The 23,431-nt window shown below is 35.5% G+C and overlaps 1 protein-coding gene and 1 pseudogene across 9 annotated transcripts in view; one reads left to right on the top strand and one right to left on the bottom strand.

Annotated features, from left to right (window-relative positions):
* The window catches only part of WDR49 (WD repeat domain 49), a 146,542-nt gene that overhangs the window by 25,278 nt on the left and 97,833 nt on the right, over positions 1 to 23,431 (top strand). For 6 of the 9 annotated variants that reach the window (XM_071214593.1, XM_058295235.2, XM_058295237.2 and 3 more), the window contains exons 4-5: positions 5,813 to 5,989; positions 7,296 to 7,476. In XM_071214593.1, coding sequence (XP_071070694.1) covers positions 5,813 to 5,989; positions 7,296 to 7,476 — 358 coding nt within the window. Of the gene's footprint in view, positions 1 to 4,247; positions 4,495 to 5,812; positions 5,990 to 7,295; positions 7,477 to 23,431 lie in introns of all 9 variants that reach the window. The other 3 variants (XM_058295238.2, XM_058295239.2, XM_071214596.1) reach the window with 2 other exon arrangements.
* LOC139438757 (bromodomain-containing protein 7 pseudogene) lies at positions 14,405 to 22,807 on the bottom strand (annotated as a pseudogene).

Genomic DNA, 23,431 nt, shown 5'->3' with positions numbered 1-23,431 from the left:
ATGGGGAACTGCTTATCTGATTTTGACCATTGTAATAGTCAGTTTCTTCATTCTAACAGGTAGGGCCCATTTAAGTCACTTATCCTCATAGGATTATACCTATGAGGGAAATAACATACTGAAAGGAAAATAATTTTGTGGGTGAAGATTGCAACTTAAAGAATTCGTGTAGTTAAAATTCTATATTAAAAAATATTAATCTTACTATGAAAAATTTCAAATGCATACCAAAGTAGAGAAAAACCTGATTTATCCAATATCTACCCCTAACCATTTTCAGATCATGGCCATTATTGTTTCACCTATACCTCCCTCCTGTTAAATATTAAATCATTCTATCTGTAAATAGTTCAGTATTTCCAAAAGAAGTATCTCTTTTTTGCATAATCATAATACCATTATCACCCTTCTGAAATGGCAATAATTCCTTAATGTCATCGAATATCCAGTCATTTTCATATTTCCCTGATAGTCTGATAATCTTTAAGTTTGTTTGAATCAGGATCTGGTAAGATTTAAATATTATGAACATTTGAGTTGATAAGTCTCTTTTGATCTACATGTTTTCCATCATTTCTCCATTATTCTTGCATTTTGTGGTCATTGCTTTGGACGTTGTTAAAAACACTTGGTGTTTGTCCTGTAAAGTTTCCCACAGTCAAGACTGCAGACTGCATGTATGTGTGTTTGTTTATCATGCCTGTCTGTTCCCTTGGTTTCCAGTTAATGGGTAGTCAAATCTAAAGCCTTGATCAGATTCTATTTGATTTTTTTTTTAAATACGTTTTTTGAACATATTGTTATGTGTTCTTCAATCAGGATGTACAAAATGCTTGTTTCTCTCATTTTTTGAGATGTTAGCAATATTGTTAATTATTCCTAAGTCCATTAGTTTATTAAAGGATGCAAGATGATCACATTCTAATTTCATCATTTTCTCTTACTTTACCACCCTGAATACCTATATAAAAACAAACTTCCTCTTACCAATTATTTAATTATCTGAGGTACAAATTATACAATGATTACTTTTATTCTCAGGTTTTTCAAAATAATGAACTGGTGCTCTACTGACATCCAATGTCTAAAGGTGAATAGTGACTATTATTATCATTCCTATCATCACTACAAACCCATGTATTTAAACATATTTGACTTGTTTTAATCCACTGAGTTATTATCCTATCTTTAAAGTTGTCCCATCTTTGGGCAGTGGAAATTGCTCATGTTGGCTTCTGAATCTTTTTAACACAACCGTAATAGTCTCAGAAAGCTTCTTTGAAAGAATCTTGTATGACAAGATGCTCCAGAATCACCCTGTATATTTCCTTTACCACATCTAGAATCAGCCATTTTTCCAAAGGGCCAGTTTATTTGGGGAAGGGGAATTTTATACTCTACTGTTTGGGACCATAAAAAATAATAATCATTATCATTAGCTTCCTATGTGACATCACATCCCATTCCTTCTTGGTAGAGATCTGGTGCTAATATATAACTTGTGTGGATAATTTAAAAATATTTTTGTATGGATTTAAAAAATTTATGTGTACACTATGCTGTTACTATTAAGTGATATTTGTTTTGCTGTTATTATGTGATATTGGGTTGCACTCCCTGTTTCTTCTTTCCAGGACTGATAAGTAGGTCTTAGCTTTTCCTTTTCACTTACTCAACATAGAATTTTAAAGAATGTTGCATTTTTTCTTTTAAAATAAATTTCTTAAGGTATAATTGGCACAAAATAAAGACTATGTATTAAGAATCCAATTTGATATATTTTGATACATGTATGTACCGGTGAAAACCCAACAACACGATCAAGATAATGAACATGTTTATCACCCTCAAAAGCTTGGTTTTGCCCTTTTGGAATTAATCCCTCCTGCTGCTACTCCTCAAATCTCCTCCTCAAGCATCCACTGATATGCTTTCTGACACTATACATTAGCTTGAATTTTCTAGAGTTTTCTATAATGGCATCATATGGTACATATTCTTTTTTCATTTGGTGTCTTTTACTTAGCATAATTTCTTTCACTTAGCATAATATCCATGTTGGGTATATCATAGTTCATTTTAAATTGTTATGTAGTATTCCATTATGTGGATATAGCATAGCCTAATCAACTCTTTATGTGATCAGGTTTTTTCCTCTTAATTTAGTCATTTTAACAGGTATGCTTTGGTATCTTATTGTGGTTTTAATTTGCATTTTTGTAATGACTAATAATGTTGGGCATCTTCCTGTGCTGATTTGCTACCTGTATATCTTCTTTGCTGAAACTTTTTGCCAGTTTTCTTTGGGTTTGCTTTCTTATTTTTCAGATTTGATAATTCTTTATATATTATGGGTATATAAATTTATTGAATGGCTACTTCACAAATATTGTATCCTAGTCTGTGCTTTTTCATTTTATTCTCCTGCGTAACTTTTGCAATTTCATGTTTCAGATTTTTCATACCTCTTTTATAATATATTTCTGATTTGAGTCTTTTGTGGATCCCAGAAAATTATATTCTTAAGCTAAGCCATTCATGTACCTGTAAACCCATTGTTCATAGTGGGACCTTTTGGTTAGATTCAGTTAAGGGACCTTTTGATTAGGTTACTTCAGTTAAGGCCTTTGAATAGGATGTGGGACCTAGGGGGGGTCCTAATCCTTTTACTGAATCTTATATTAAAAGAACACAGAGAAAGCAAGTAGCCATTTTACCCTATGATGTGAGAGGACACAGGATCACCTATAGCCACAGAAAGAGAGGGGAAACCCAGAGAGATGGAGAGAGCCCCGAGGCTGGAATCAGCGGAGTGGCCCAGAACTGAAGCAGTGAGGCCCCCAAGAGATTTGGCTCATGCGCAGCTTGAAGCTGAAAGAGACAGGCCCAGAGGAAAGGAGAGAGATGAGTAGGCTGCCATAAATTCTGCCATGTGCTTGATTGCCCACAGTTGAGCTCCAAAAGAAAACATCTTTTTTTCCCCTAATTTAAAAATTTTATTTTTAAAGAATCTTTAAATTACATAAATGTTACATCAAAAATACAGGGGATTCCCATATACCTCCCCCTCATTCTTTTCCACATTAGTATCTTTCATTAGTGTTGTACATATGTTACAACTAATGGACTCATATTGAAGCACTGCTGCTAACCATGGACTATAGTCTACATTATAGTTTACAATTTGCCCCACACAATTTTATAGGTTTTGATAAAGTGTGTAAAGGACTGTGTCCTTCATTGCAATGTCATGCAGGACAATTTCAATGTCTCAAAAATCCCCCCATGTTACACATATTCTTCCCCTTCCCTCCCCTGAAAACATCTGGTGACCATTGCCTTTGTATCAATGATACAAGTTCTTCCATTGAATAGAATAAGTCTACTTCAGTCCATTGTTCATTCCCCAATCCTGAGGATTTTGGGATGGTGATGGTCACTTGGTTTTTGATTGAAAAGGGATTTAGAGCCCATGGGACAAATGGATGGAACTATCTTGCTTGCAGTTGTGGATACTCTCTGGTTTTGGGGATGGGCATTGTTCATCATCATCCTTTTGTTAGTTGTCTTGGGTGAGTCCAATGACCTGGAGAGTGGGTGCTGCAGCTCTGCTGAGATTCAGGGCTCAACAGGCATATAAACAGACCAAAAATTTAAATCTCTGAGACATATAATTAGCAAGTATAGAGCTAATTATAGGCTCAAATAAAAGGAGTAGAAGAGCCATGTATAGGGAAATTGTTAATGAGTCTAACTCTGATTCTTTGGGGAGCATAAATTCCAAAGTAAGGCCCACTGACAGGGTACAGAATTCCTGAGCTTGTCTGCCCTGCTTATGGCATCTAGATGTCTCTATAGCCACCAGGAGCTCTGTTGTTTGAGGCACTGTTTACTGTGGCAGTCAATGAGGTCCTCCTGAGATGTACATATATATGGGAACTTTCCTCTTTCTTTATATAGCACATAATATTTTGTTAAATACCGAACATTTAAAATAATAAAATATGGCAGCTATGGAAATCAGATTCCTTCCCTCCCTATGTTTTTTTGTAAATTATTTTTGTTCGTCTTGTCGTTTTATAGTATTAATATAACCATTTTGTTTTATGAAATTATCATATGTACCACTTTAGTGGCATCCTTTAAGTTTTGATGTACTGTTATATTGTATTTTCTTTTTCATTAATTTCCAAATATGTTCTAATTTCTCTTTTGATTTCTACTTTGACTCTTCGATTACTTAAAAGTATATTATCGGGAAGTTGATGTGGCTCAAGGACTTGGGCACCCATCTGTCACATGAGAGGTCCTGGGTTCATCCCAGTGTTTCCTGGGTTCAGTTCCCAGTGCCTCCTAAAAGAAGATGAGCAAGACAATGAGTTGACAAGATGGGCTGGCATGGCGAGCAGGCATGACAAGATGATGTAACAAGATGATGCAACGAAGAGACATAAAGAAGAAACACAATAAGAGACACAACAAGCAGGAACAGAGGTGACTCAAGCCATTGGCACCTCCCTCCCACATGGGAGGTCCCAGGTTTGGTTCCTGGTACCTCCTAAAAAGAAGGCGAGCAGACAATGAACAGACCAGAGAGCAGACAGTGAGCACAAACAACGAGGGGGTGGGCAGAAATAAATAAATTAAATTAATCTTTTTTTTAAAAAGTATATTACCTAGTTTCCAAATATTTGTGATTTTTCTGGATAAGTTATTTTTTCTAATTGTAGGTAGAGATATGACTTTTTAAGTTTGTTAAGACTTGTTTAATGGTGTTACGGTATCTTTTTAACATTAGTTTTTATTTTATTATTTTATTGTAAATCAGAAGTTTATGGGTATTTAATGTGCAAAAGATTCAAAACAATATCAATGTATATAAAACAAGAAATTTCTCCCTTTCCCACCACCGTCCTACCCCCACTCTTACCCCAGAGATAACTGTTATTGTGGAGTATTTACTTTAGTATTCTTCCATTCCTTTTTCTTTATATTTGCATGCTATATATATGTAGCTATATAGTTCATATGTAAATAATATTATACTATATACATATGTCTCAGCTACATGCTTTTTCACAGAATAATCTTACACATATTTTGTGCATATATGTGCTAGTTTCATTGTTTTTTACTTTTTTAACTTTATAAAATTTAATTATGGCCAAGTATTTTATAGTAAGTCTTCCAATGGACTTAATAATTTTTTAATCTTTTAACATTTTGGTTGTTAGCTTTTTTCTTATTACTATCAACACTGATAAAATGAATATTCTTGCCATATACGCCTTTCATATAGTTTACCCATTAATAGCTTCCAGGATTTGTATCTTACTTAGGAAAACTACTTAGAGTTTTTATTCATTGATTTCTGTGAAAGTCTCTGCTTGTTTCAATATGCTTTTTAAGAGTTTATTTTGTGACTATGTAGTTCTGTAGCTCTCTGTCTTTATCTTTCCATGTGGTTAGTCTTTTAGCCTCCAATGGGTAGAATTGGTGGGTGTGTGGAGTGGGGATAAGAAGAAAATGGGTTCAAATGCCTTTATTGGGAAATGTTTTCAAAATTAGAATAAAGTACATTTGTGCCACCATGTAATACTGTTAAGGACCCTCAGGGCACAGAGCTTTGGGCAGTATGTTTAATTGGTTCATGGCCTATATTACGTGGATTTCTATAACATTCCCTTAGGGAAGAGAGAGCTAAGCCTGTAGCAAAGTCTGACTTGGTGATAAGATTCCTATGTTCATTTTGCATTTTGATTTCACTGAATCCATCAGAAATCCTTTCTGATTTTCTACTCTGCTACTTTAGATAGCCGTGGCTTTCACAAGTAAAGAGATTAGCTTCTATGATCTGCTATCCAAAGAAGAATTTCCTTGTCAATATAAACTCCAAGGCCTGAAAGGAACCCCAATTTGCATGGATTATTGGTATGACCCTCTTGATGCCAATGAAGCAATTCTTTCTTTTGGGGACATAACTGGAAAGGTAAGTGAGGGAAGGACAGCATTGAACACTATGGATTTAATCATCAAACTGTAGCTCAAAATAGAAATAAAAATGCAGTGGGTGTGGCCTCTTCATTGAACTACACTACAGATTATAAAGTCATACATTTTAGAGATGGAAGAGATGGACTAGGTCACAGCTCCATTATTGCTCATTAAAACCAATACTCACTGTAAGTTTTCTCATGTATATGTATACTATCATTTCCTTAGTTAGAAAAAAGATTTTGTTAGCCTTTTTACCAGAGTGACTAATCATTGAATTCAGTATTAATAAGCTTTTAATATTAAATGTTTAAATTTATCTCTCATTAACTCTCTCATATTAGTTGGCTTGATTTCTCATTTATCAGAACCAGTCTCCTAGGGAGTGAGCATGCCATATATCATATAACAAAAGGCGAATTAATTAGAGAGGGCAGCTCTGAAACCTAGAAACTGAATACAATTATTACTTTCTTATCAAATTCTGACCAGATCTGTGGATAATTATTACTTCCTGAATGAACTAGAATACACCTGTGACCACTGAAGTAGTCTAATTTGAACAATTCCTTTTCATATTTGTGAAAGCTTTTCATTCTTACTGTTTTTAATGACAAATATATCTCCCCCCGAGATGGCGCCCTCGTTTGTTTCCTTGTTGTTGGTTTTTTTGCTCATTTTTGCTCTTTGTTTGCCCTGTTGTCTGTTTGTTGTTTTTGCATATTATTTACTTTTTTAGTTTATTTTAATTTTTGGTTGTTGTCTGATCATTGTCTGGTTTTTGTTGTTGTTGTTTTTCTTTAGGAGGCAGCTGGAACCAAACTTAGGACCTCCTATGTGGGAAGTGGATGCTCAACTACTTGAGCCACATCCACTCCCTGCTCGTTTGTTTTTGCTCATAGTCAGCATGTTGTTTTTTCTTATTGTCAGTATGTTCTTTTTTTCTTGTTGTCTGCTTGTTGTTTTTGCTCAATATCTGCTCTTTGTTTGTCTTCTTTAGGAGGCACTGGGAACTAAACCCAGGACCTCCCATGTGAGAGGTGGGCATTCAGGTGCTTGAGCAACATCCGCTCCTGACAAATGTATCTTAAAAGAAAATAGCCAGCTGCCCTTGGTAACTGCTTTACCAACCTCAAAGCTTTTCTGTCTTTTACTATGTTAACTGCCTGCATTCTTTAAATAATATCGAAAGGAATCCTATTAATTCACTGTGTTCATTATTAATCTTAAATAACAAAGAATCTTCTTGCAAAAATTACCTTGCCTGTGTTTTTTTCCTTTCAATGACATACCTTTCACAGGTTCAAGCAATTTCTTTCACGGCAGCCTTGATTTCCCTTTTTGAGAGGCCTGTTAGTGCTTGTGAAGATGAAGGTGCTACTGCCACCATGACGATTAACTGGGCAGAACTGCATTCTGGATATCACAAATGCTGCTTTATATTAGAGCACAAACTTCATCACGGAGATTGGGTCAGGCAAGGTATTGAATTTGAACAGTAATGAAAGAAAAAGGTTACTCTTGGAGTCTACATTTATATTCCTTTATGAAAATGTTTCACACAAAAGGTTTTAGTTTGGAAACCAGTGTTAATTGGTTCTCTGGAGGTATTGCCTTGGACTCTCTGCTATTCCCTGAACACTGGCAAGAATTCTTTCTTTCTTTCTAAAATTTGTTCTTTATACAATTAATTCAAGTGAGCTGTGCACTCAAGAAATCTCAAGAGAAGGAAACAAATTGTCACTCAGTCCATTTAACTTCAAACCAACTCTGATCCTAACTGATCTCATCAAGTCACATTCAGGGCTTCTTAACAAAAGCAGTGAAAAAGTTCTTCCCAAAACTTTCTTTTGTTTTCTTTATGTTCTAATGGGAAATACATTAGTTTGAATGGTTTCAAAATAGAATCTTAATATTTTTTTCTTTTTTTAACATAATGACCAAGTTTCTCTAATTCAGAATACTTGAAAGGCAATTCTCTGTGTAATAGGATTATGTTATTTAACAGCATCTATAGAAAACCAGAACTTTCTTGAAAATCTAGTCAGGCTTGATTTTAAAAAAGAAAAACACGTATCTGATGGTTCAAGATCCCAATGTGCAGTGACTACATTGATATTTCCTTTGGTCCAGGCACTAAGGAGTAAAGTCATTTTTCTCACTTCTAATTGTTACATTAAATAAAGCCCTCTGAAGAGAATGGAAATGAATAATACCACTGACTCCTAATAAACTTTCAAGAAGGGACACTCAAAATGACATAACTACTGGTTTTCATAGCAGTTTTACTCTTTTTGGGTTTTAAGAGGTTGGGACCAATTCTTTAATATGCCACTCACAATAATAATTTCCTACAGGAGGAATTACAGATTCTGAATTTTTTTCTTCAGTATAAATCATATCATTTCTTTATTTTATCTTAATATCTTAATTGTGGGGGAAAAAAGATGATTTTTTTTTTGGTTTATTCCCTATGTGTAACAGGCAAAAATTATGTGTTAGGTTGTCATAATACTGAAACAAAAATCTCAGTACTAGAAATAAACTGAAGGGAGCTATTGCAGTAACTTCCAAACAACCATGATATTGTGATACATAAACCAAAAACTAAAGTATAGTAATAAAGTAATAGTTCTTCACATGTAATTGTAGTAGGTAGCAATTTCCTGAAGTTTTGCGTGTTATTTAAACTCGATAGTCTTAATTTAACATGGATAAATACAGAGAAATAGCCAACTAAATGCATTTATTGAAAATGTTGGGGTAAAAAAAACCTTAAGTTTCAATTGAGATTTTTTCTGAAGTTGAATAAGATCTAAATATATGCTTCCCAGTCAGGAAGAGAATAAAAACTTCTTACTCTTCTAGAACCTGCCACAATTTCCTTTAAGCCTTCGAATAACCAACCCTACTGTGAAGTAACCTGTTGATGAGCATTTGTCTCTTAATTGAGGATTTTTCTCTAGGTCAATGTGAATTTGTTGTTCAACATGTTTTCACCATATCATTCTGATTTGCTGTTCCCTCATCTATTGACAAAGGAAGATGGGAATTTAGTTTAGTGTCAGCAAAGAGATTTAGATTTATGATGGTGATAGTTTGAGTTTTTTGGAGACCCCAGAAGAATATGTTCTTAAATTGGTCCAATCCTGTGGGCATGGGGTCCTGTGATTAGACTGGGTTCAGTTGAGGGCCATTTGATTGGATTGCTTTAGGGCGGTGTAGCCCAGTGAGGGCTCTTGCTGGAGGTCTTTATAAACGGGAGAGAAGAGGCTGCAGAGACAGTAAGAAACTTCCAGAAGTTGAAATCAGTGGAACCTGTGAGAGAGAAACCCAAGGAGCAGAGAGGAAGCCATAGGTGCAGAGAGAAAGGTGGAGGGCAGCCAGAAGCTGAAATCAGCAGAGCCCAGGGGAGAAGGCAGAGACCGGCAGACACTACCTTGACTGCACATAATTGTAGCTCAGGAAAAAAAGCATCTCCTGATGGTGCCTTGAATCGGACCTTTTCATGGCCTCAGAACTGTAAACTTATAAATAAAATAATAAACCCCCATTGTAAAAGCCAATCCATTTCTTGTGTAGTGCATCAGCCACCTTTAGCAAACTAAAACAGTGAGCTAAAGAATTCAGCTTTAGAGCCTGACCCCTTAAACCCTGCAAATTAGGAATTGACTACAGAAAAATATAACTATATACATATACTTATAATGTTATGACTATATACTATATTATATGGATTACATATTTCTTAGCTCATTGACAAATTCATTGTCATCAAGTAGATAATCTGGAAGCATATCTAAATACACTCACACACACACACATACCTACTTTAGTCAGATGAATTGTGAACTTGATGTGCCAATCAATTAACAATTAATTATTGAACATTTATGTGTTTAAAACTGCCTTTGGCATTTTGAGGCTATAGAAGAAAGATGAGTTATAGGCTCCACCCCCAAGAAACTATCTAAATGAGGATTAAAGACTAATATAAAGGAATTTATTAGAACATTGTAGAGTAGTGCTGGTAATTACCTACTTAGCTACATAAACAAGGTTTTGAGTCTTACAGTAATTCCTAAGCAGAGAAAGTCATAAGGAAATGCTTCACGTGGGTGGTAAAGGACTTAAAGGGTGCACAGCTAGAGTGTAAAAGAGGCAGCATGGGGGACATGAGCGCAAGTGACAAGAGCCATAATAGTGACAGGGAGAGGGGCCATGCACAGACAGGCTGAGCCTGAGGAAGCAAAAGGGAATAGGTCCAGTGGGGACATATCTTGGAGGATCTTTGCGAACAGGATTTTGATACAAAGGAAAAAGCGTAGCATGGAAGGTTTTTGAAGAAACTTCAGCACACATGCTACAGACAGCATTTAAGAAAGATTTGTTTGGTAGTCTTTCCAGCATGGGTTCATGCGTTAAAGGTGGAAGAAGCTATAATAGACTGGCCAGTTAGAAGTTGTTTTTTTTTTTTCTTTTTGGTTTTTTAAATTCAACGTGGTTCTTTAATTCTTTCTTTTCAGAAGGAGTACAGATGGGAATTCTTTTTTTCTCATGTTTCATATTGTTTTTAATTGAGGTGAAATTCACGTAAAATAAAATTAACTGGTATAAAATGTACAGTTCAGTGGCATTTTAGTATATTTGCAATTTTGTGCAACCATCCGTACTATCTAGTTTCAATATATTTCAACACCCCTAAAGGAAACTGCATAGCCATAAAGCAGTCATTCCTCATTCCCTGCTTTCCCCCAGTCCCTGGCAACTACTAATCAGATTTTTCTGTTCTGGATAATTCATAAACATTGAATCATAAATATGTGTCCTCTCCTGTCTGGCTTCTTTTACTTGGCATAATGTTTCTGAGGTTCTTTTACTTTGTAGAATGTATGAGAACTCCATTCCTTTTTAAGGCTGAATCATGTTTCATTGTACTGCAATTTTTGTTTCTCAATTCATTTGTTAATGAGAATTTTTATTGTTTCTACTTTTTTGACTTTGTGAATAGTGCCATGATGAACAGTCACTGCACAATTTGCTTGATTACTTGTTTTCATATCTTTGGGGTATATACTCAAGAGTGGAATTGCTGGGTTATATGGTATTTCTATATTTAACTTTTTGAGGAACCACTAAAGTATTCTCTATAGCAGTTGTACCATTTTACATTCCATAAGTGATGTATAAGTGTTCCATTTTCTCTACATCCTCACTGACACTTGTCTTTTTCTGTTTTTTATTTTTCTTCCTTATAACCATGCCAATTAATGTATGTGAAATGGTGTCTCACTGTGGTTTTGATTTACATTTCTCTAATGACTTTATATGCTTTTTGGCAATTTGTATATTCTTTGGAGAAATGATTATTCAAGCCCTTTGGCCATTTTTAATCATACTGTTTGTCTTTTTTTGTTGAATTATAAGAGTTCTTTATATATTATGGCTATCAAATTTGCAAATATTTATTCCCATCTTGTAGGTTTTTTTACTTTCTTGATAGTGCCATTTGCACAAAAGCTTTTAGTTTTAATGAAGTCCAGTTTATCTATTGTTCTTTTCGTTGCTTGTACTTTTGGTGTCACAACTAAGAAACCAATGCCAAATCCAAGATCATGAAGATTTACCCCTTTGTTTTCTCCTAAAGTTTTGTAGTTTTAGCTCTTATACTTAGGTCTTTGATCCATTCTGAGTTAGTTTTTGTATATGATGTGAGATAGGGACCCAACTTCATTCTTTTGCCAAGAGGCTATCAAGTTTTCCCAGCACAGTTTTCCCATTGAAGTATGTAGTAGATTGAATTATGTACCTCAGTTTAGACATGTTCTTAATCTTAATCTGTATTCCTCCATGGATAAACCCATTATAAATAGGACCTCTTGAAAATGTTATTTTAAATTAAGGTATGGTCCAACTGAATGAGAATGTTTCTTATTCCAAATTACTGGAGCCCTCATAAAGAGCCAGTAGCCAAAAGTCAAAAACAAAACAAAACAAAAAATGGAAGAGCCAGGAAAAAGAAAATATTGCCATATGATGGCATCCCAAAGATCACTGGCAGCCAGGTACTGAATGCTACAGTCTTTGGGGAGAAAGCAAGCCTTGCCAATACCTTGATGTTCAACTTCTGGTCTCTGAAACCATGAACCAATAAATGCCTGTTGTTTGAGCCAATCCATTGTGTGGTGTTTGTGATAGCAGCTCGGGCAAACTAAAAAAATGGTCTTGGCACTGTTGTCAAAATCAATTGCCTATGAGTATATGGGTATATTTCTGGACTTTCAATTCTATTCCATTGTCTCTATTGCTGCCCTTATCTGGACAGTTAGAAGGGTTTTGATCACATGAAAATGGAAAATGATCAAGAAAGGAGAAAACAAGCAATCATCTGAAGCAAGAATCTTTGGGACTTCACAACTGAAAATGGGAAATGAATGAGTCATCTTATAATGTCCTATAAAAACTTCAGTTTCAAGGTGGGGAATGTTCTATTTGAAAATCACAGATCCACTCTGAATCTCAATGTTCAGACTCTTTCCAGCTGACCTTCTCAACTTAAATCACCTTTGGAAGCTTTGATACTCTGAAATACTCCAAATACTGCCACCAAAGAAAAGCCTTTCTTGTTAGCGTTGTTCCAGAATCCTACCTCACCTCTTGCCTCTTCACCTCATATCAAGATTCTCATGTTTTCTATTCATCCATCTACTTTATATGGACTCTTTCTTATACAACTTGCAAAGTTCTCAATTTTGGCTTTGTTTCTGGGTTCTTCCTTAAGAGCTTGATTTTAGATGCTGACCTAACTGTGAACCAGTCTTACCAATTTTTGTAACTACATGAGCATCTAAATCTTTCCTTTTATTACCCTCTTAATCCAAGAAAGAAATGCGGATGTCTCACACCCAAATTACATTTATACATAAACCCAAAATTAAAACATCATTCTAGGGGCAGGCAATGTGCCCTTTATGCTCCCTAGTTAAACTTGGTACAATAATTTATATGATTGTCCTTTTATAACTAATTTTAAATAATTAGATTATGATGTTTGGTTTGCCTGCTGTGTGTGGTGGGGGAGAATTATTGTGCTTAGAATTCATTGAGATTGTTGAATCTGTGAATCTATAGTTTTAATTAAACTTAGAAATGTTTGTTACTTTGCAAAGGTTTCTGCATCATCTTTTTTTCTGGAACTCTATCTATGATTATGTTAAAGGCTTGGTATTGTCCTACATACCATGAATGGAGATTCTACTCATTGTTATTGAGTCTATTTTATCTCTGTGCTCTAGTTTACTTAGATTTCTTTGACTTCTTGTTCATGGATCTTTTCTTCTGAGCTGTTTATCTACTCTTATACCAGCCAATGGAATTTTCATTTTAGTTATTGCTTTTTTTATTCTTAGAAATTCCATTTGGTTCTTTTTTATATTTTCTATTTTTCTCCTCACCATATTCATATTTTCCTTTACATACTTGAATATAATTTTCATTATCATAAAGCTGTTTTAACATTCTATTGTTTCTGTCATTTATAGTGTTGAGGGTCTGAGATGTTTTTGTCTAGCAGCTACTGCTAAGGCATGACCCCTTTGGTGTCTCAATTATTAATAAATGCCTATGTGACCTCCATGAACATTCACTCTCGCTGCTCAGAGCTTGTGTATTTCTCTCCCCTATGAGAGCTCTGGGAATTTTTCAGTTTATATCTTCCAGACTGCTCTTTGGCTTTGTGAAATTTTATCTTATGCCTGTATGGCCAGTATTAAGCCAATGACTCAAGGGAAGATTTCTGGAGCTCTTTTTTTCTCTCTTGCAGAACTCTGCCTCACAATTTCTAATTTCTTCACCATTTCCAAACTCCAATATCCATCTCCTCAGCTCAGCAAGGCTGCCAGGTTTTGTGTTAGTTACTCTTCCCTCTGCCCATAGTTTGGAAACTTTGTTTCAAATTCAGTCCTTGACTCTTTCTCATAACTAGAAGCAGAAATCCAGGGCAATCCTTTTAAAATAGAGAGTGTGCAAAAATATTTATCATTTAGCCTCTTTCCACTGCTGATATCTTTCAGTAGCTTTAACAATCTACTACCTACTGTAATTATAAAAGCTTCCATGTTAACCCAGCAAATATTTGTTAAGCACCTACTCTGTAGGAGGCACAAGCACTTACATAGTTCTGTTGAATTCTGTTTAAGTCACAAGAAATTTCTAATATGCTGATTAAGGATTTTTTCCCCAAGTTCAGCTTTATTATTTGATAGAAGTCCAGTCTTTGGAACACTAAAATTAATTGTTCCAAAGTTTAATTCAAAACATGATTTACAAATATTTAATATCTTCTGAAAAGCATTTCCAAGTTAAGAATGAAAAAATATGTACATTATATACAATCAAAGATCAGTTAGCTTCAAATTCCATCAGGGCTACATTCAGCACCATCAGTCTTTTTAGGTTCTTCAAAACCTTCTGTTAAATCTACAAAGTTGTTTTCTACAATGGGGGAAAGAATGGAAATCCCCATTACTTTTCAAACTCCATACATACTTATAATATCACCTGGAGTTACTTGCTATGCAAGTTCTTTAAGATTATTGGTCACTTGTTCCACAAGATGCATTTCTCTGTAAGGGATGCCCAAGACACAGATTATGTTGGGAGGGGGTCTAGTGCTCAGATACTCATTTTAGGTTTCCTGGAGCTCCCTGAGCAAGTTAAAGGTCTCGTCAGGTTTCCTCTGGTTCAGCTTCTTCAGAGATAAAAACGTCACCTGGAGCACCGAAGTGTGTTACTGCTTTCAGTGCTGTGAGGCTGTCTTGATTATTAAGTTCAAATGCCCTGAGGGCTCTATTTCTGTAAACCGCTCCATGTCTTTTGCTGTGTCAGCTATCCTAGTCTGGCCTTTGTCTTCAGGTGATGATGTTTCCAACTCTTGTAGGGTTCTAGAATGCCATCTTTTGGTTAAAACATCCAATAAACTGTGTGCCATAACACTTGTATAATCTTGGCAAGTAGCCAAAAACTCATGGATGCTGAAATCAGTTGGAAGATCAGAGTCTTCCCCATGGACTATGTAGTTTAAATCAGAATCATCCTTGTTGGGTGTTTGCAATTGTGGATGTTTGCAAATATGGAGTCAATGTGATGTGAAAGAATTGCAAAAAATATGTTTGCAAATGTGGAGTCAATGTGCTGTGAAAGAATTGTAAGGTCCATAATTCAAGTATAACACTGGAGTTACTTGGTTCCTTTTATCTTCTTTGAAACCCTGCAAAAGATTCACACCAGACTGAAGTCTTCCTGTTGTCATCCCCAGTCTTACAGGACAGTAGCCTTGTTCCCCTACAATGGGATCTACAGGATGGAGAAGTCCCAGTGTTGTTGTCCTTTCCAGTTTTCTTCTTTCAAATTTACACTGTTAACAAGCTGCTGGGTTAGCTTTCCTCTGCACTCCTTAAAATGAGGTCAATCTGCTCCTGATGATCTTTCTAAATTTATCTTCAAGCATATCTTTGTCCTTCTTTTTTTCTTTTTCTTTTTGGGACTTTCAAAGGCTTGGGTTTCCATATTTCCAAAGTCTTCCCTCTTTCCAGGCAAGTAGCCTCTGTACTTCCCACTCTGCGAGATGTCTGCTTTCAGGATTTTTTCAAGTCTGCCAGGAAGTCTTTGCTCTGTTTTAGGCTTGGAATTCTTTCCTGGCTAAGAGTTTTCATCCCTGAATGCAACAGCTTCTTTGCAGCTTTATAAAAATGGACTCTGGTTTGTTGTACAACAAATGGCATTAGTATACATTAGTTTGAAGTTGTCCTTTAGTTCTTCTATGGACTGGTAGTCATAGTTCTTGATCTTTTTTTTCATGGTACTTAAATCCATTGGGTGTTTAATGATATGGAGTAGCTGGGAGCAATAAAATCCATCACAGGAAATGAAAAGAAAGTACTTGGGACTTTTCTTTGCAATTGTCTCATCAGTTGATTTGAAGCTTCTTGAAGGGGTCTCTGCTTACTTCTTGCTTGGCTAAAGAGCCTGTGAGGGGATATTTTTTATTTTTGCTTCAATGTTTACTTATCATGTGCACTCTGAAGCACTCAAAACACAGCAACTGGTCAACACTAACTGTGTGTCCATCTGCACAGAGCATTGTATATTAGGAACTTTATGATGGTTATTATGTAGAACAATGAGCAATTTATTTTGCAAAGGTTGTGGAAATGAGTGATTATCCTGTTGAGACTAGTTTAGGGAAGAGAAGAATGGGTAGCTTACCTATTTGTGCTGAAAAGCTGAGCTGTGTTTCATCATTGGGAGATACCAAAATAATGAACTACCTGAACTCATGTAACAGAGTTAAATTATTATTCCTCTTCTATATTCTTCTGTTTTTTAAGAAAATTTTTGTTTGTTTCTGCAAGCAACAACTCCCTTGCATTTCCTGTATGGTATTTCAGGTTTTGGTTGTGAAAATATCAAATTTAACTTTGAAGGTCTTAGATAGGTTATTGGATGTTACTGAAAAATATTTAAAAATACAAAAAACACATAGGCAAAGATTGCTAAATATTTATGGAATTTATTTTTTTTAATTGGGGGCACTTTATGGTTAAAAAAAGATGGTTAGGTAAAGAAAAACATATTTACAAATGTTTAGTTCAATGCTGTATTAGTGAATGTTGAGGAATGCAGTAGAAGAGAAGATTAGTAGGAAACAGAAAGGTGATGTGGGCTATGGGTGGGAGGCTCTTCATCTCTTTGTAGGTAACCTAAGCTGTCTGTGAATTGTGGGCGTGGGACGGTAAGAGTCTGCAGTCCTGCCCTTGGTGACCATGGGAACGACTCCAGTCCCAGGAAACAGTTTAGCAATGCAAACTCTATAAACTTTAAATATTCAAGGAAAATGCAAATCAAATGTGCTAAAAGCTTATCTAGAATGTATAAGGTCCATGCTAAAGGCTTACCTAGGATGTAGACGATATTTGCTAATTCAAGCCTATTGAGCACTAAAACAAAGAACAATTTGACCTTTGCTCTCTGTATAAAAGGAACTCAAAATTCTTGTTCAGGGCTCAGATTTGAAACAGAAAGCTCCCGAGTCCGGCCGGCCATCAATAAACCATTTTTCCATCTCAAAATCATTTGTGAGTCCTGGCCTTTCTACACAAATAATTGAACCTCTCTCAAATTCTACAACATTTTTGGAGGCTTGTCTGGGATTGCAAATGAAGGCCAGAGATGGTAGCATTTTGCTGCCCCTTCCAAATCCCCGAGAAGCAAGGAGGACTTGGGTGAACTCCAAATCTGAGCACCTCTGGATTAAATTTAATCCAGAAAAGATGTGGGCTCCACTGGAATCTTCCAGACAAAAATCAAGGGCAATGGAAGGTCTGAAGAGAAAGATTCTGGGAATGAAAAAGAACTCTGAACATGGAAGAAGGTAAGACTCTCTGTATGAGCACAGTCTGGAGAACCCTAGCTTTAATTGCTAGGGAGGGAGGCTAATCACCTCCCGAGAGCACCCTAGTAGCCCCAGAAAATTGGGGGGTAGCCGTTCTCTCTAGGTCTGGAAAAAGGAGAAAAACCAGGAAAAAGCCTGGTGTTTTGGGTTTGTCTAATTGCATGTTAAAATCTGGTACTGGTCTTATATCCACCAAAGGAGTGGAGGCTTGATTTTAATAGGAAGGGCTGTTTATAGGTTCAAGTCCTAATGTCCTGGAGCAAAATAAGGAAAAAGCCTGGTGTTTTGGGTTTGTCTAACTGCATGTTGGAATCTGGTACTGGTCTTACATCCACCGAAGGAGTAGAGGCTTGATTATAATAGGAAGGAATGTTTATAGGTTCGAGTCCTAACGTCCTGGAAATTGGTCTGGATTTTAAAAAACTTGGTTACAGGAAAATGGATCTGCTTTTCTAGTGAAGCTTGGTCTGGGTGTAAAGTTAAGCAGTGAAAAAGGTCTAGCCAGAATCTTTTGTTATGGTGCTGAATTGCGAATGAATTTTCTTTATACCAGATATTAATTTTAAGTGTTCTCTCTAAGGTTTGTGATGGCTGAGGGGGCAGCCATTTTGAAAAATATGTATATAAAGAACTTGTGGGTCAGATTAGGAACCTTTGTGCTTCTGTATGTATCAGCTCAATGCTGGTATTGGAGTTGCGTGGTTATGTAAAGTGGTGAAATTTAGTTGAGCTGGAACCCTTCCTTGCCATTGGCAAGGGGGTGAAATGATTATGGGGCAAAACTGCGGAGTCTGGATGTTTGTGCATGCTCTGTTGCCTCGTCTCTGTTCTGCCCCTTTGCCGGAGCTTGGAGGCCATCTGTGTCTGTGCCACGCACCCGGGTCTGTTGGGGCTGCCCCAGTCAGGGTGGCTGGGTCCCCAGGAGGGGTGCCGAATTTGAGTAAGTTCTGTCTGCCCATTGTGGCAGAAAGCTGGAAAGGAGGGAAAGGCTTGCCCCTTTCCAGTGAGTCCGCACCTTCTATTCTTAAGCCGCACTCCTATTTGATCACTGTGCACCTTACTGCCTGGAAGGGGGAAGGAGAAGGGGATGAAAAGCAGAATCAAAATAAATGCAGTGAAGTTCCCTCCCTAGGCTGTCAAAGCCCAGAATACATGTGCATTCTGCCCAGGTTCTTTACTTTTCCGAATCTCTCTCTCTGTAAGACTATAGAAACTGTAGAAATACTTTGAAATGTTTTAGAATGGTAAACTTGTCTGAAGAAAGGCTGTCGCTTGAAACAATAGACCTCTAATCACTTGGTAGCCTTTTCAATGGTCTGGCTGGGAACTTCAGGGTTGTGAACCTATAGAGGAAAAAGAAAAAAAAAAAAAGAATGAAATGACACTTTGAAATCTATGTTTGGCTTTTGTCAGTTGCTGGTGCCTAAGAATTCACGTAAAAAGGTGAAAACATAGTTTAAAATGAATCTTAAATGCCAATACTATCTTGCTGGTGAATTAAATGCATAACTTGCAGATGAGAATTTTTTCCATTACTAAGAAAAGGCAGGACTTCACAGAATTGTTACTAATAAAATTCTTGGAGCTTAATTAATAAAGGTATCCAATTCACCTTAAGGTTAAAAAATTAATAAAAACTGTAAGAGTTAAGATCACTTATAGATGCATTTATATTATAAAACAGTAGAAAGATAATAACTGAAATAACTGGGTAAATTTAGCTTGAAACTATTATTATAAGTGTAAATTCTAAACTAAACTTACCTTTGTTTATGGTTACTTCAAGCCTACCCTTGCCTTTGCCTATGGTTATTTCATAACAGCTTCTGTCCCTATAGTCCAGGGAAAGGTGAACTTGGGAACATCCCTGTCTCCTGTCCTACTGGTATTAGTAACCCTGCATTCTCTCATGAACCCAAGTGTAAACTAAATTGCTGGCTGATGGAATTCTTAGCCCTTGGGTTTAAACAACCACTGGAGTTTTATTATCTCCAATGACTGGGGGAAGAAAAAAAAGGGGATGTCTCCTGCCTTAACTGTCAGTGTTCCTAAGAGTGGCAATTCATGAGAGAAACCAGTCTGTCTCCCTGAGGCTTTATATAACCTCAGTAAATATACATAGAATTAATTTTGTTGCTTATCCAAAATTCTGCTAAATTCAAGGTAAAATATAAAGTTCTAAAACAAAGGAAAATGGTGCTAAAGCATTGGGAACATTTTGGTTACAAGCCATTAGTAAAAAAAAACCCAAAATTCTTGTGTAAAACTGCACAGTCATAGTGCAAATTAAGAAAAGTTTCAGGAGTCTTTGAAATGTTTTGCAGTCACACTTATTTTGTAAAAAATGGAAGTTTTAAGTAACTAAAGTTATGTTTTTGTGTCAAACTATTCATGTCTGCCTATTTGTTCAATTGTTGATGTTAAATATGCAGTTATATAAGTAATATATATTTCTGGAACCCAAATTAAGCTAAACAGTGTATAAAATAATGCAAATTATAAGTAACATCAATAAGTTGTGTTTCTGTGTCTAACTCTATTTGTGTCTGTGCATTTGCTCAGTGTATGTCTTCATACATCAGGATGATAATATCAAATTAACAAATGAAAATTCTTAAAAGAGCTCTATTCAAATTGTTAAAAATTAAATATGCAGTTATATGTGTGAATAAATATTCTTAGAGCCCAAATTAAACTAAGCAGGATGAAAAAGTCATATAAAAATCTGATTATAGGAACTATTGGGAAAGAGCCTCCTCTTTGCAAGAACTTTGAGGCAAGACTAGGTATAGCATATTAAACCTATCTACTAGGCTGGAGAATTAAGAATCAGTTTGCCCTGTAATTTCCCAGTTTAAACCTTTTGACAGCCATAAAATAAGGGTAGTTGGTGGTTCTGTTGACAAATTTCAGTAAGTAAGGAAAAGTCCATTAAAAACTATGGAAAGATCTTTCTGGGATTATGATTAAACAAATTAGGTAATTGTGTAATGTGTTTTGAAACCTGGTAGTCAGTATGCTTTTAAAAATTATTCATTTTCATAACTTAAAGAAAAAAGTTTTAGCTTCTTGTAAAAAAAAAAACCATTCCTTGCATAAACTATAAAGGTTTCAATTTTATTTAGCTTAGGTGTAATCTGCTCTAGTTTATAAAATATCCATTAGATAAATTAACATATGTACAAAATCTTTAAAGTAATAAAATTTTAAGCTCATGTTAATGGAATTAAGCTAAAGATGAAAAATTGTAAATATGCTCTCTTAAATAAATAAAGTAAATTTCTTTGGTTAGTAATTATAATTTAATAAGTTTATTTAAATATAAGGTAACTAGTCAATGTGGTTGTAGTTGATTATAAAAAGTTTGTAAAACATCTTCCAAACTGAAAATGTTTAAATAATTCTAGTTCTAGAAGTCATTGTTAACTAAAAACTTAGATTAGTACTGGTTGCAAAAAATAACTTCATGGTAATAAAACCTGTCTGAAGGCCACTGCAGGTGCATATTTAAGTAAATGGTAATAAAAAGTTATCTTGATTCTATTGGGAATCTTCTGTTTTCATTTTAACAATGGAAAATAGTTTTTTCCCTCTATTACTAAAGTAAAATACCTAATATTATCTTAATGGTAAAATGGTATATGTAAACAGTTATTTGATATATGATGTGTTGCATTAAATTGTTTAAAATATATATAAAAACAAGGAATAAACTTTAACATTGTCTAACTCTTTTGTGCATTCAAACCAGGCCTTGAATACATTACAGGTTGCCTCTCCATGTGAGTTATTGGCTAGGCTGGTCACTGACCCCTCAATTAGGAATATTTGCTGTATCAGCCTCTGGTTCTGCTCCTGAAGTCGATGGAAACTACGTTGCAGTTTCAAGCTCCTGCAGCAGTCAATGATGGCTCGGTACAGCCAAGTGTACAATGGATATCGCCTCCAGACTGGCACTGTTCCATAGTGCCAGAGAGCACTATGCACCAGGCTGGTAGAATACTGGAAACTCTCTTTAGAATCAACGATGCTGTGACGTGTTCATTGTATGAAAAACATGCTAAGTGGAGCCATGATACCAGAATACTGTAAGTAAAACTTGAACACAATTGGCATTATGGCCTGCTCCCATGGAGAGATATCATGTAAAGTATTACAAACCTGAAACTTAAAACTATTAATTGCAACTCAGAATCCTTATGTATTAAGTAATACATTAATTAATATTAAAGTGCTGTACTTTTATCCTGTACTAAATATATGCCTAATAATTATAACATTATCTTTTCTATTCTGGATCAAGTACAAAAGTATATTAGACATGTTAAATTCCTGGTAACTTTATTTTCTAAATAATTAATAAACATGTCTATAAAATAAGGCAATGGTCTTAGCCAGGCTCAGCCAACTTACTATTCTAGTGTACTCTACTGTGTAGCAAAAATGAGGCTTGCTTGCTAATAATGGGCCACCTATTAAATAGTCAAAATTACCAGAAATTGTACAATTAAAACCGAAACATTAAAAAAAAAAACTTTATTATGTAGTTCTGATCCACTCCCACAGCTAAATACTAAGAAAATTTCCATCTTAGTGCACTAATCCTGAATGAAACCAACTGTCCAAAAGGTGCCAGTTCACCAGGAGCAACTAACAGAACATGAGTGCCAAATATTAAACAGCCTGAAATGCATCTTCAAAACAAAGCTAAGTATCTATTGCAATTTCTCTCTGAAAATAACTTAAAAAAAAAAAAAAAATATATATATATATATATAGTGTTCCCACCAGCTTTTAAAAAGGGGTGTCATCTTTATAAGCACCTAAACTTGTCTTCCTCTGTAATCCAATGTCCTCTTTTAAAAATGGATATTCCAAAAATTTAATTGAGTTTGTTTCTTTCAGAGTGAACATCTTATTAACCATATAAAAACTTTATCCAACTTCACACAGAATGCCAGATCCATCTTCTTCCAGTTAAAATAAAATAAAAATTTTACACCTTGTTAGGTAATAACTACAGCCCATGGCCAGCAGAAGGCAGTTACAGAAAAAAAATAATCTCCCTTCAGCACCCCTTTAAGATTAAAGGTATAAACTTTTAAGGGTAAAACAAAATTAATAGATGGATCTGGAGCCTGACTAGAAATCTCTGTGAGCACCGGTGGCCCCAGGATGACTGCAGGCCCTGCCCCAGGATTCTGGTGTCCAGAATGAAAATTTCTAAGCTTCTAAAAACAGGATCCTGGATGCTACACTGAAAATTAATAAGTAAAGTAATCAATCAAAACAACAAACAGCCACCCACCTCATAGCTCCAACAATAATTATGCCAAAGCTTAGCAAGTTAAGCTTCGGCATAAGGGTGAAAAATGATGTGTGCTATGGGTAGAAGGCTCTTCATCTCTTTGTAGATAACCTAAGCTGTCTGTGACTTGTGGGTGTGGGACCGTAAGAGTCTGCAGTCCTGTCCTTAGTGACCATGGCAACGACTCCAGTCCCAGGAAACAGTTTAGCAATGCAAACATTATAAACTTTAAATATTCAAGGAAAATGCAAATCAAATGTGCTAAAAGCTTATCTAGAATGTATAAGGTCCATGCTAAAGGCTTACCTAGGATGTAGACGATATATGCTAATTCAAGTCTATTGAGTACTAAAACAAAGAACAATTTGACCCTTCCTCTCTGTATAAAAGGAGCACGAAATTCTTGTCCAGGGCTCAGATTTGAAACAGAAAGCTCCCGAGTCCAACCAGCCGTCAATAAACCATTTTTCCTTCTCAAAATCATTCCTGAATCCTGGCCTTTCTATATGCAAATAATTAAACCTCTCTCAAATTCTACAACAAAGGGAAAGCAGTATTGAAATGTAAAGAATTTATATAATATTTTCTATTCTTTTAAGTTTTAATTTTGAAATTAAAATATCTCTGGAAAGGAGATCTATTTCAGTTCTAACCAATAAATGATTGCTTTACTCTAG

Source organism: Dasypus novemcinctus, chromosome 4, assembly GCF_030445035.2.
Source record: "Dasypus novemcinctus isolate mDasNov1 chromosome 4, mDasNov1.1.hap2, whole genome shotgun sequence".
NCBI lineage: Eukaryota > Metazoa > Chordata > Mammalia > Cingulata > Dasypodidae > Dasypus > Dasypus novemcinctus.
Note: the sequence above shows the minus strand (reverse complement) of the source record. Positions and strands in the feature narration are given on the sequence as shown.